The 12187-nt window shown below is 39.9% G+C and overlaps 3 protein-coding genes across 7 annotated transcripts; 2 read left to right on the top strand and 1 right to left on the bottom strand.

The window, feature by feature from the left end:
* The first annotated feature begins 520 nt into the window (after positions 1 to 520).
* Positions 521 to 3698, top strand: zp3c (zona pellucida glycoprotein 3c). Its single transcript, XM_044191500.1, has 8 exons — positions 521 to 1147; positions 1237 to 1343; positions 1507 to 1610; positions 2340 to 2523; positions 2605 to 2731; positions 2811 to 2899; positions 3116 to 3189; positions 3461 to 3698. Exons 1-8 carry the CDS (start codon positions 590 to 592, stop codon positions 3628 to 3630), a joined length of 1413 nt encoding a protein of 470 aa, XP_044047435.1. The 5' UTR covers positions 521 to 589; the 3' UTR covers positions 3631 to 3698.
* LOC122874019 (inositol 1,4,5-trisphosphate receptor-interacting protein) lies at positions 3476 to 12078 on the bottom strand. Of its 3 annotated transcripts, none has more exons than XM_044191497.1 (3): positions 9694 to 9787; positions 6075 to 6196; positions 3476 to 5699 (listed from the first exon to the last, which is right to left on the bottom strand). In XM_044191497.1, exon 3 carries the CDS (start codon positions 5685 to 5687, stop codon positions 3714 to 3716), a length of 1974 nt encoding a protein of 657 aa, XP_044047432.1. In that variant the 5' UTR covers positions 5688 to 5699; positions 6075 to 6196; positions 9694 to 9787; the 3' UTR covers positions 3476 to 3713. The 3 variants fall into 3 exon arrangements, with proteins under 3 accessions (XP_044047432.1, XP_044047431.1, XP_044047433.1); XM_044191496.1 differs by having other exon boundaries at positions 3714 to 5699; positions 5993 to 6196; XM_044191498.1 differs by lacking the exons at positions 6075 to 6196; positions 9694 to 9787 and adding an exon at positions 11656 to 12078 and having other exon boundaries at positions 3714 to 5699.
* Positions 6212 to 10545, top strand: LOC122874022 (calcium homeostasis modulator protein 1). 3 transcript variants are annotated; one of them, XM_044191503.1, is made up of 4 exons: positions 6213 to 6755; positions 6880 to 7086; positions 7806 to 8393; positions 9548 to 10545. In XM_044191503.1, the coding sequence occupies exons 3-4, from the start codon at positions 7848 to 7850 to the stop codon at positions 10058 to 10060; spliced, it is 1059 nt and encodes a 352-aa protein (XP_044047438.1). In that variant the 5' UTR covers positions 6213 to 6755; positions 6880 to 7086; positions 7806 to 7847; the 3' UTR covers positions 10061 to 10545. The 3 variants fall into 3 exon arrangements, with proteins under 3 accessions (XP_044047439.1, XP_044047438.1, XP_044047437.1); XM_044191504.1 differs by lacking the exon at positions 6880 to 7086 and having other exon boundaries at positions 6212 to 6755; XM_044191502.1 differs by having other exon boundaries at positions 6213 to 7086.
* Positions 12079 to 12187: the final 109 nt, after the last annotated feature.

The following is a 12187-nucleotide window of genomic DNA, read 5'->3' as shown; positions in this document are numbered from 1 at the left end:
AATTTTATGTCTCATGTTTATTTGATATGTAATTCTAATACAAGGTATTTTATTTTTTATATTTAATACTGTCACCCTTATGCTATGTATGCATGTATACACGTTTAATTGAAATTGGGGGGGGGAATGCTCTGCTGTTGCCTCAACAAGGAGGGAAAAAGGTAATTGGACTCAATGTATTGAGTAAATTGAATTGACTGATTTCATTTATACTATATTTTCCACGTTATTGTTGGGTCTCTGTAAGTAATATTATAAAGAGCTCTATAGGAAAAGTGCAATGAGATAACTTCTGTGGTGAATTGGCACTATATCAATAAAACTGAATGGAATTGAATTATACCATTGGATTGAAATGGATCAGGAACTGTCACAGTATCATATACTTTACAACCCCACACTGGTGTATGACAGATACAGAGAAAGGTATTGGTCACCTCTCATTGGTTGTTCTTGATTGGCATTTGCAGCAGCTGTGGGAATTCTCGCTTGATTGCAGAGTACAAAAGCCAGGTGAAACCACCACTTTCATACACAACCTGTTTAGGTGAGGGGTCAGCTTCAGTGGGAGGCAGCTTCTGGAGTGAAAATGGAGGTGTTGCATGCTGGGCTTGTATTATTGCTGTTTTGTTCTGCCTATAGTTATCAGTTTAGAAGTAGTGCTGGGGATGACCCGTCTGTGCAGGATCCTGAATTAGAGTGGGAGAGAATGGAGACAGTGATAGGTGAAGAAATGATGCAAACCCCTCCACGTGAAACAAAATTCTTGAAGAGTGCATCTGGTAGCGACTCTTCAACACCTGAAGCCATGAATGTTCCTCAGTATGTGACTGTCTCAGCTTCCGAGGACCATGAAGAAGTCTTCAAGCCAGAAAAGGGTGCCAGACCCCTCCCTGACTTGATCAAGGAAATATCGCTTGTGACAGCTACCCCTACTCTAGAAAGTGAAAAAAGAATAGCCAGAATGGCATTGGTTGAAATCCTGTGCCATGTTGACAGAATATATGTAAGGATCAGGAGAGAGATCTTCAAGACTATGGATGCATACAAATATTTGACACTAGGCACCTGTCCTGTTAATCAAGGTACCAATGCCCACTACTACCTCCTGTACCTTCTGAAAACTAACTGTGGGTTCAAGAAAGAGGTTGGTAAATGCTACTCATTTCTGTCTTTAGTTTCAATAATCTACTTAATTTTGACTAACTGCAACTAACACAGAAATGTTTGTTCTAGAGTCATGCAGATTATTGGTCTGTTCGCAATGTGCTCCACTACAAGCCAACCTCTCCAGTTTTAAGGGACATGCCATTTGACATTCCCCTGCAGTGTAAATTTCCCAGGTAAGGTTTCTTTACTTTTAGCCAGATTGTATAAGAATTAAGTCTAGGTATGTATCACCTAGCTACCAACACTTGCCATACTGTTAAACTACATGGCAATCAATAACTGCTGTTCTCACTTTCAACTTCTGTCTTAATGTGAGTTTTCACTTGACTGTTGCAGGTTTTTCAACTCCTATGCAGTTGGCTTCTATCCTGTATTACAGGGAGGCATAATTTTCAAAGCACTCAAACAAAAAAATTGTTTCACCCTTGCTACTCAAGATGGTATGTTCTCTTTTTCTAAGTCAATTGATTCATGTTCACATGTGCTAGCATTCTTCTAACATACAAAGCTGCTGACCAGTGTTTCAGCACAAGGCTTTTTTCTAATTAAAAGCAAAGCTCAAATAGCAGAAGGGAGCAAGGCCTCTAACAATGTCTGCAAGTGATGCAAATGCACAAAAATACTTAACCTGAATGTGCTGCTCAAAAATTTAGATAATGCACCTTTACTAGTAAGTGGGAAAACAATACATTGTACAATATCCTTGAAGTCAGTTAGGTAACATGGTGAAAAATGGCAGCTTAAAATGTGGACAGAGCATGATAAATACTAAGGTATAAATTGGGTTACTTAATCTTAAACAGGCAAAGGAAATTTACAAAGCTTGTGGGACAAAGTCTACATTGGGACTTAAGCTTCATTTGCACTAAATGCACTCCTGTAACTGACTCAAATAGGAAAGATGCATTCAGAAAGTCAAAGCTGAGACCAACTCTTTAGTCCATAGAAATTTTTATTTACAATTTTTCATGCTGCCATATCAAGCTGTTAGCTGCCATAAGCATTTGAAGGTGTAAATTGCTACATGCAAACAATACTTTAGTGTATACTAAAAGTACTGTTAACAGACTTGGCAGGGATCAAATATTTCCCCACAAACATATGCAGCAGCCCTCTTAATTTGTAAGTATCTAAAATTGTCCAGTGACTGACATCCCCCTTTTCCACAGCATCAGGGAAGGAAATCACTGGTACCAAAACCTACACCTTGGGCCAGCCAATGTACTTTGAGGCAAAGCGATGTGGCCACCTTTCAGGGTCTGGCGATCAGAGGCTGTACATCCACAAGTGCTTCATGACTGCCTCAAAAAACCCCAACTCATATCCTAAATATACAGTCATTGACAACCATGGGTAAGATTTAAATTATTTCAGTTTACAATGGGCATGTCACTTGGTGGTTAGAGGTGACGTGCATATTCTCTCTCATTGCAGCTGCATGATTGATGGCAAGGTGACTAAACAGTCAAAGTTCCTCACTTGTGCCTCAAAGATGGTCCAGAAATTCAGTGTGGGTGCCTTGATTTTCAAGGGCCATGTTTCCACTCATGCTTCATCACAGGTACTGTCAAGTGTTAAGTGGTACAGAGCTCTATGCTGTCAAATGTATACTGACACTGAAACATGTCAATGTCTTTCAGCAACTCTACATGCACTGTGAGATCTCAATGGGGAAACTTACTCCGACTCAAAATTCAAAGGCTTGCAATTATGATCAAGCTACCAAAAAGTGAGTTGACTCTGGCTAAAGTAAAACCTCCAAGTAGCGTTAGCTTACTTTTGAAGGTCTTGTAGGATGAATGTTTCATGTGTGCTTGATGGCCAAAACTAAGCTTTTTGTCAGCACTCAGTTGTAGTTGGATATTGCCACCTGTTGTGGTTGTTGCTGTTTAGTCAGTTTGCCAGCTGGTATTTCAAGACCTGGTAACCCTGTTTATGGTTTTAGATGGCAGGAGCTGTACGGTTATCACTCTGTGTGCCACCACTGTGCATCAACCTGCTCCTCAGCACACCCTAAAGGTACGTTTACACTTTCAAGAAACAGAATTTGACAACTTGTTGGTATGACATGCAGTTGCTTTAGACTTTCTCCTCAACTTGGCACAGAGCTGTTGCAAATCAGTCAATTAATGAAGCATTTTGTTTTAATGTAGGCAATTTTGACAAATACAAAGTGCTTATCCCTTGGACATCAGGCAATCTTCCAGCATCTTAGAGCATAAAATGACTCCTTACTTAGCACTACTCTACCATGACTTTTTAAGGCTTGGAATTTATGTTCTTTCAACAGCTACTGGGAAGATCATCTCCAGTCACCCTTGGAAGGTTCTGAGCAGCAAGGATGGCGATGCAGAGGCTGACCCTCAGATGAAATCCTTTGATGTTGACTCACTCAATTTGGAGGACCCTGACATGGCAGAGCATAAAGACTTCCTAGACCACTGGGAGCATGATTACTGAAATTCTGAATTTTAAATTACTTGCTCTATTGAACTGTCATGACAAGAGATAAAAAATTCAAATTTGTACATGTTGGGTTTTTTTTACATGGAACAATTAGCACTGTTGCAACACTTGTCAACATAATCATGTATCAGCATGTGTGCATTTCTAAGCATTTCCTGGAAATGCAATACAGCATTTCTGTAGATACAGTTGTGTACCACAAGGGGATAGAAGAGATTCACTGAACTTGCTTGAGTAAATTCAGCAGGAAGTTCAATAATGTTCCGAGTCAGAGGGTTCCCAATAAGAACATGGTGCAACAGCTTTTTCTCGAGGCTTCTCTCAATAAAGGTCATTAAATCTCGTAGTCTACAAGAAACATGGTTGGGTTTCCACTGGGATGGGTCTCGCATCAAAAGCAGATGCATTAGTGCAGTTTTGAAATGAGAATCATTGAGAGCACTACTTCCTGACAGTGCTGTCTGTCTCCTGTGAAGGAAATATGCAATTTCAAGAGTTTGTCTGTGGCATGAATTTTCAGGTAGGCGTTTAGAGATGTGTTCTAGGAAACTGTCCTGATAATTGGTCAGGGAGAGTGGCCAGAAAGTATCCAAGTTCTTGGGGGAGCAAGGCGTAATGAAGAAATGAGAATCAGTGAATTTAACCACAGGATTCATACTGAAGCTAAGCTTCTTCCCTGATCTGAATCGCACTACCAGAGCACCTGGCGCATCAATGTAGCGAATGTTCAGCTCAAACTCATACTTGTGTGAAATCAGTGCCCATGCTTGTTTGATCGTGCTCTGAAACCATCTGGTAACCTGTGATTTTGACAGGAATGGGGAGTTCTTCATGCAAAGAAGGCCATCACAAACATCAGTAATTTTTGTCTTTACTTTCTCAGTCTCACAATGCAGCAGGCAAACCATATCATCTGCATCAGGAGACTGACAGTGGCAGCCATTTGGCACTTTCATATTTTCCACCAGTTTTATTTGACCACAGACTTGCATATCTAGCAGCAGGTCACTTGCCTGGTTGTTCCAGAGCAGACACTGAAAACTATACGGCTCAGGTGGGGTAAAGGGGACGATGATATCACACACATCTACCATCTGAAAGTCCCCAATCACCATACTGCCATTTCTATCACAGACACTCCTCATGGCATCCAATAGATCATTTGCAAACCCCTCCAAAAACTCATCCTCCCCCCACTTGTTACCAGATGAGGTGTGAATACATTTAGAATGAAATTGCTGCAGAGTCTCGCTGTCTGGTAGTGGCACTTCAGCAGCGGTGCAGGTCACTGGGAAGGCCCTGGTTTCTTCTTGCTTCTTTTGGGAATATCTCCCTAGGTATTTCCTAAAGAAGCGAATCATGGAAATGATGGAGAATAGGTTCCATATGTACCAGAGGTAATCCTTCTCCCAGTCAGCGATGGCCTTCTTTGAAGTTTCATTTTCTGATGTCTTGGTGTGAAGATGTGACAGAGGTGATTCTTGTTCTTTGGAGCTGAACACTTCCTTCTCCTCAGGATTTTCATGTTGACCTTGTGGTCTGCTTGGGTCTCTAAAAGAGCCATCAGTCTGGAAGTCTTCTCCCTGTTTATTCTTCATGTCCAGCTGTAAATTTCCCTTTTGCTTATGGTCAATTTGTGAGGTCTTCAGAGCGGTCTCAGGTTCACTTTCAGAGTTTTGTTGCCGATCCAAATTTGTTATAAAATGTCCTCCTTCTGGTAATTGGTAGTCAGCACTGTCTTCCCCTGAATCTTGTTTAGCGACAGTCACATCTGCTAAGACTGACATTTTATCTTTTTCAGTGTCATGTTGACTAGACTGATGTTCCTTTGGAATCTGATCCCCAGGCCCTTTGTTGTCAGCATATGTCATTTCCTCACTGACAGGTGCCATTTCGTGGTCCAGTTTTTCTCCTCCTCTCAGCAGCCTCTCTTCATGCTTTTGCATGCCCACTGTGGTGATATCATCCCATTCCTCAACCCCGGGGTCATCCCATGGATACGTTAGGAGACCCAGAGCCACCACAAACACTCGCAGCAGAGTATCGTGCATCGTCAATACTGTCTGTGAATAAGTCAAACAGCATGTTGTTACAGATAATTTCAGTGATTTTGAAAAATGCATTAGTGTTCTATGAAATATGTAAAAACAAGAGATTGAATAAATATCATAGCAATTATTTGTAAAAATACTTTATGAGAAAAGTTCCTGCTGGCAAATTTCACAGGATGTAAGAAAGAAGCTACTTCCTCGATGGCTTGGAAGCATCCTCTTTACTCATTTCTGTGATTACATTGTATATCAGATGTCATTTATTACTGCATAAAACATTAAAGGAGAAGAACAAGAATACGCACCAAAAGCAGTGATGAGTTATCTCAATATTGTAACGTTCCGGTAATGTGTGAATAGGTACAAAGGAGGAAGCAAGAGACTAACCTTGCACAGCGACAGGCTCAGTGATCTCTTCCTATTTTAGATGTAGCTGTAAGTTGTCTTTCGTGACTTATTTCCTGCACACCCTGCCCATGTGCTCTGCTATGACATTTTCCTGTGCAATACTCACAAGAAAACAGATAGCACAGACTTCCTGTAAGTTTAACTTAGTGTGAAATTAACCATTTACTCTGAGTCACTGAATGACTCATAAACAGTTTAAATGACCATATATTATATTACATTATATTATAGACCAAGCATTTGGCCACATACAATATTATGTGGAAAGTGGTTTGTGTCTATGAATAGGAGAGTAAGCCCCTGCCTTTTATCCTCTTGTGGGCTTCTAACTGGTTTGTCGAGCTCCGCCTCATTCACTGGGTGCAGTTGAGTTCAAAGGGCTATGTGAAATAAATCTCCAAATCCCTTGGAGATTTAATAATTATCAAATTTTGCATGTGATAAGCTATTGTCCCTTGAAATATTTGGTTCCGATTAAACAAGTGGAAACAGATACAACCTTCACCTGTTGGACAACAACTAAATTTTCCAACCAAAGCCACAGATATTTGAATGGTTTGTGACTATTTTTGCATGTCTGGATCGTTATGGCTACAGCTGAACACTGCATTCCCGAAGGTTCAGGTAACTTGAGTTAACGCTGCCACATACTACATTCATGTAAGTAAGAAAAAGCATTAATTTGAATTGTGAAAGGACTGACAAAGTGTTTTCTGAGCAATGCAACAGGTTTACTTATGAGAAAGTATGGGTTGAATGAGAATCTTTTGTTACATTACACTAGACACGGGTGCCTGTGAAGGGAGGGGCATGATGACAGATGATGTGGTCTGATGTGCTTTGAACATCACCTCATTCGAGAAATACTTCTCAGTCGGACAGAGCCACAATGTCTGATAAGTATATAAAGAACTGCAAGTTATTTACGACGGACATTGTAATTGCATGCATTTTTGAATTTCCTTTAGCTCATCCACTCTTAAGAAAATAGGTAAGTGTGTGTGTGTGCCTTGTTCTTATATCCCGGTGGGGACTTTAACTTTAACATTGTGTGTGTGTATCAAACTGATGAAACAGGTATATTTCTGCATGAAAGCTGGTTTAGAATAGGAGTCATAGTTCACTAGTTTATGAGATTCTAGTACTATTTTCTATTAAGGCACACTTTATAAAGGGTTTATAATGGTTTATTATTAGTTAATGAATCATGTACTAATGCTTTAGAGAACAGTAATAAGACATTAATGAAAACAACTATTGGATTATCTGCCACACAGAGCATCTTGACCAAAATGTATTAACTACTTATTAACAGATTAATGGCTTACTGTAAGCACCCTTTATTAATGAATTATTAACATTTTACTTAATAACTTTTGTTGCAGGCTTATTAGAAAGAGAGAGAGAAACTATAGGCCCTTTGTTAGTGACTTATTAACATTTATAACTTTATAACTAACCAGAGAGATATTTCACAATCTGTCAGTCCAAATGTGTTTCTTATTAATGGCTCATTAATTCATCTATATAAATTGTTTACCAGTGTTTTATGAAACAACAGTAAACAATGTATTAAACATTAATAAAGCTCAATGGTTCTTAAGTGAATTATGTGCAACATAATACCTCAAGAATCAGCACACTGCGGTGTCTTTTCTACCACTTTTTCACTGGTTGATTTCAAACGTCCTACTGCACCTCTTTTCACAGATTAAATTCCATCTGAACCAAAGATCCACCACATCTCCCAAGATGGATAAGTTTCGTATGATGTTCCAGTTTCTCCAATCCAACCAGGAATCTTTTATGAATGGGATCTGTGGTATCATGGCACTAGCTAGTGCACATATGTACTCTGCCTTTGAGTTCAGCTGCCCCTGTATGCCAGAATACAATTACGCCTATGGGATTGGACTGCTTATCATTCCACCTATATGGTTCTTTATGTTAGGTTTTGTATTGAACAATAATGTGTCAGTGCTAGCAGAGGAGTGGAAAAGACCCACGGGGAAACGGATGAAGGATCCAGCAATCCTTCGCTACATGTTTTGTTCAATCACACAGAGATCCTTGATAGCACCTGCAGTGTGGGTGTCTGTCACTCTCATGGATGGGAAGAGCTTCCTCTGTGCTTTTAGCATCAGCTTGGATATTGACAAGTTTGGGAATTACAGCCTCGTGACAGGGATGTCAGAGACAGAGAAGATAAAACTGCTGGCGAGGATTCCCTGCAAAGACCTATTTGAGCATCAGGAAATAAGAGTGGCAGCATCACGATACATAAAGTGTATATCACAGGTAGCCTGCTGATTTTGTATTCCACTTTTCTGTGAATGGTTTTAAACTGAGCTGTCAATCTTTTGAAAGAGACAGACCTGGAGACAAATGAGACCATTTTAAAGACCAAACGTCAGTTAAATGGCACATTTGAATAATGCAGGAAGAACTCTGGCCAAAATGTAAAACTGAAAAAAACTGAATAGAAGTTGCTATTGCTGTTAGCTATAAGCTAACATTATTTGACTTGGGGTCAGCAAGGTTAGCTAGCTAACCCTGACAACATGACTGTATTTTTTACAGTAATAAGAACACATGGACCTTTTTCACAGAAGACATTTAGTAACACCTGTGCTTTTCCTACTATGACAAGTCAAAATGACTGCTGTGAAAAAGGCCTATTGAAGACACCGGTAATGTCCTCAGTATTCATCTATAATGAAACCTGTGGATTGCACAATAGAAATATTGTTTTATTCATCCTTGTGTTTTCAGTATGTGGGGAGGCATTTGTAATGTAAAGATAATAAATGTTTTTATTTTTGATAGTCAAATAAGTGTGGCTAAAAGTTGGGAACACTTTCAGCAGGCAGTTCTTCAACTTCATCACAGGATATGATGACTAAGCAAATTTAACTCTCCTTGCTTTATTCCTCAAAAACTGTCATTAACTTAAATCTCCCCACCCGACTCGAGCTTTGCACTCACTGAAGCTTTCCTGTTCGCTTATTAGAGGGATAGATAGCCTCTAAATGTATTATTCATGGAACTGGGACCTATTTCAATCCATCCAAAAACACCCACACTGTTATTTAGGTCTTTGATCAGCTGAAGGGCAATTATACAGGCTTAAAAGTAACGTGGCTCCAAAAAGTCTATTGATATACAGATTCTGTTAATGAGCTATAAAACTGTCAGGAAGGTTTTAGATATGCTCTTTCGGTCACATGTTGGACTATTTGACTAACCCCAAACTTCAGTATCTGCAAGAACACAAACACAACACGAAATACTGGTCAGACAGACTGAAGGAGTCAAGATTAACCAGATTCTCAACCAAAGACCATTTCTCTGTTATCTTTATTATGTTCTTATACTGTAGTATCATTTTTGAGTGCTCAGAATGGCGGCCATTTTGCTACACCAATATATTTAATAATGTCTATATTTTACAGGTATGTGGATGGATGTTTTTGCTCATGTTGACCTTCACGGCCTTCCTGATCCGAGCTATTCGACCATGCTTTACTCAAGCCGCCTTCCTCAAGACCAAGTACTGGTCTCATTACATTGACATTGAGCGCAAGATGTTCGACGATACCTGTAAGGAGCATGCCAAGAGTTTTGCCAAGGTTTGCATCCACCAGTACTTTGAGAACATCAGTGGGGAGATGCGCAGCTTCCACCACCACCGCTCCAGCAAGGACAACATGGAAGATGAAGACGAAGAGAAGAAGAGAAGTGATGATGAAAAACTTCTGGGTATCAGGGCCCAGGATGATATGAATAAAGTTTTATGGAACTGGCACACCTGTAAGCCAGCTCTGGCTCTGAGAAAGGACCAAATAGATGGTGAAAACAAAGGCAGACTGAATGGAGAGGCCAATGGAGCAGCAAACGGATTTGTAAAGGGACACACCCATGACGTGGAGAAAAAGGAATGGGCAGTGTATTACAGTAAGGTCTGAAGAGCTCAAAAGGACAAAGAAAAGCTTGCACTTCTTTAACTTTCAGACAATTATATTGTTGGGACAACTTTACATTTAGTTATTTGTCAAAGTTAGTTAGAAATATAATTTTGTGATTCAGTTGAATTATATTTTTGCTTCAATGCATAGAACATATAAATAAATATAAAGTGAATTCAGTGCAATGTATAATATGACTGGTACGATACTTGAGCATGATCCCCTCAAAATGAAAAAAAATTCAGACTCTCAACATATTTCTGGTTCACATGCAGTTCAGTTTACTCAAGATGTCAAGTACTGGATGTTGTTGGAGTTGTTTTTACTGTTGCCACAACTATGTTTTATATACAAGTCATGAATTACTGAAATCACACTGCTCTCTGAGGGATAGAGCTTAGCAAAAATCTGAAGTCTGTAAATTGTAGGCTGCAGAAGTGGAGCTGCTGTATCAGGCTGATAGTAAAGCATTATTACAACACACAGGAGAGTTCTCATTGATAACGCTAATGAATGATGTTTGTGTTTCTCTCAAGTGCGGGGCCACCATAAATATTCCCAGGGCACAAAACAGAAAGTGTTAACATGGGTCATATGAGCAAAGAACAAAGCTGCAGCAGTCACACACCCCTTTAGAAGCCCCCACTAGTTTGAGAACTACTGCTTTAAAGCGATACTATGTGGCTAACTTAGGCTAGATTTTGCTGTGTGACTGACATTACTGAGTCCGTTTTCTGACTTTGTGGCTCTTCTACACTTATGCTACTGTTACACTACATTTTAGCATTTAATTATCCTGTGACTGTCACTTGTGGCCACAGTGGTACATGTTCAGCAAAAGTTACATAGAGTCACTTTAATGCCACATTTAAGCTTAACAGTTTAACAAATACTTTATCCGTGCTGGCCAATTTAACAAGACTTTATTAGAATCATGTAAAAAATATCAACTTGGCTGTTCAAAGCTTTTCTATAATGTTAGTTTATTATGCTTTGCAAACACATTTCTGGCATTAAACCTTGTCATGAGCAGATAACCCTACAATAATACTCCATTTCCAATCAGGCAAACTTCTGGTTTATGCAAAAAAAAAAGGTTGTGACAGCCAAAACCATTTACATGTCACTAAGAAAACAAGGTCAACATTTGCATCTTTCTCGCTCCCTCATTTTCTTGTTCAATTCCCAGTTTCATCAGTCACTCCCTGGTAAAACTCTTTTCACTAAAACATTGAGGAATTGTCATCTATGTTTGAAAAGGCCTTTTCAATACCTTTTATAGCAATTTTATTACAGTTGAATATGAATAACCTGTGTATATTTTCATATACTGTATATCTTCAGGAAGCTGTTGCTACAATGGTGCTTTCATCATAATTCACAACACAACCCTGTGGCTACAACACACATCATCTTTGATTCTGAAACCTGAAACACTACATGCAGTGTATTAAGGGCTGTATTTATGCTTATGCATCTGTGCGGTCAATCCAGCTGTTCCTCAGTATTCAGCAGTAATCTCATTACTAGAGCGGGGGGGTAGGTGAATGAAAATGGCATGGATCCCATTGAAGCCTCTAACCCCCCCTCCCTACCTCCCCCTGGTGATTGGTGGAGCAGCACTCCCCTTGACCATCTCACAGCTCGCCCAGTAGCCCAGCAGCTGTTCTCTCCCTCAGCGAATTGGCAGCCAGGGCCGCTGGTGTGGGGGTGGACCGCAGGCAACGTCTTTGTCCAGGCTATGATTTCTGTGTCTCGCTCTTTTTCTCTTGATATTATTTTCCTTCACATCTTGCTTCCTCGTCTGTTCCCTCTATCGACAGAGACACCTCCTTCCCTCTTCTCTACCCCTACCTTGTTCTTCCTCCGCAAAAGAGTGACATGATGTTTATATATAGATCAAACAAAGCAAACATGAAAAATAATCTGCCGTAGCTCTAAAAATACAATCTGTGTATGTGTGAAGGAAGGAAAGGGTGACTGTGGTTGCATCATCTCTTCTTTTGCTGACCTCCACTTCACACAGATGGCTTTGTTTTGGTTGTCAGGACATCAGCCATGCGCGTGTTACTGACCAAGGCCTCCCTTGACTTTGCTGCAAATGTCTCTCTTGTCTCCCTCTCACAT

Source organism: Siniperca chuatsi, linkage group LG3 (assembly GCF_020085105.1).
Source record: "Siniperca chuatsi isolate FFG_IHB_CAS linkage group LG3, ASM2008510v1, whole genome shotgun sequence".
Classification (NCBI taxonomy): Eukaryota; Metazoa; Chordata; class Actinopteri; order Centrarchiformes; family Sinipercidae; genus Siniperca; species Siniperca chuatsi.
The sequence above is the reverse complement of the archived record's forward strand: the minus strand, read 5'-3'. Positions and strand labels throughout refer to the sequence as shown.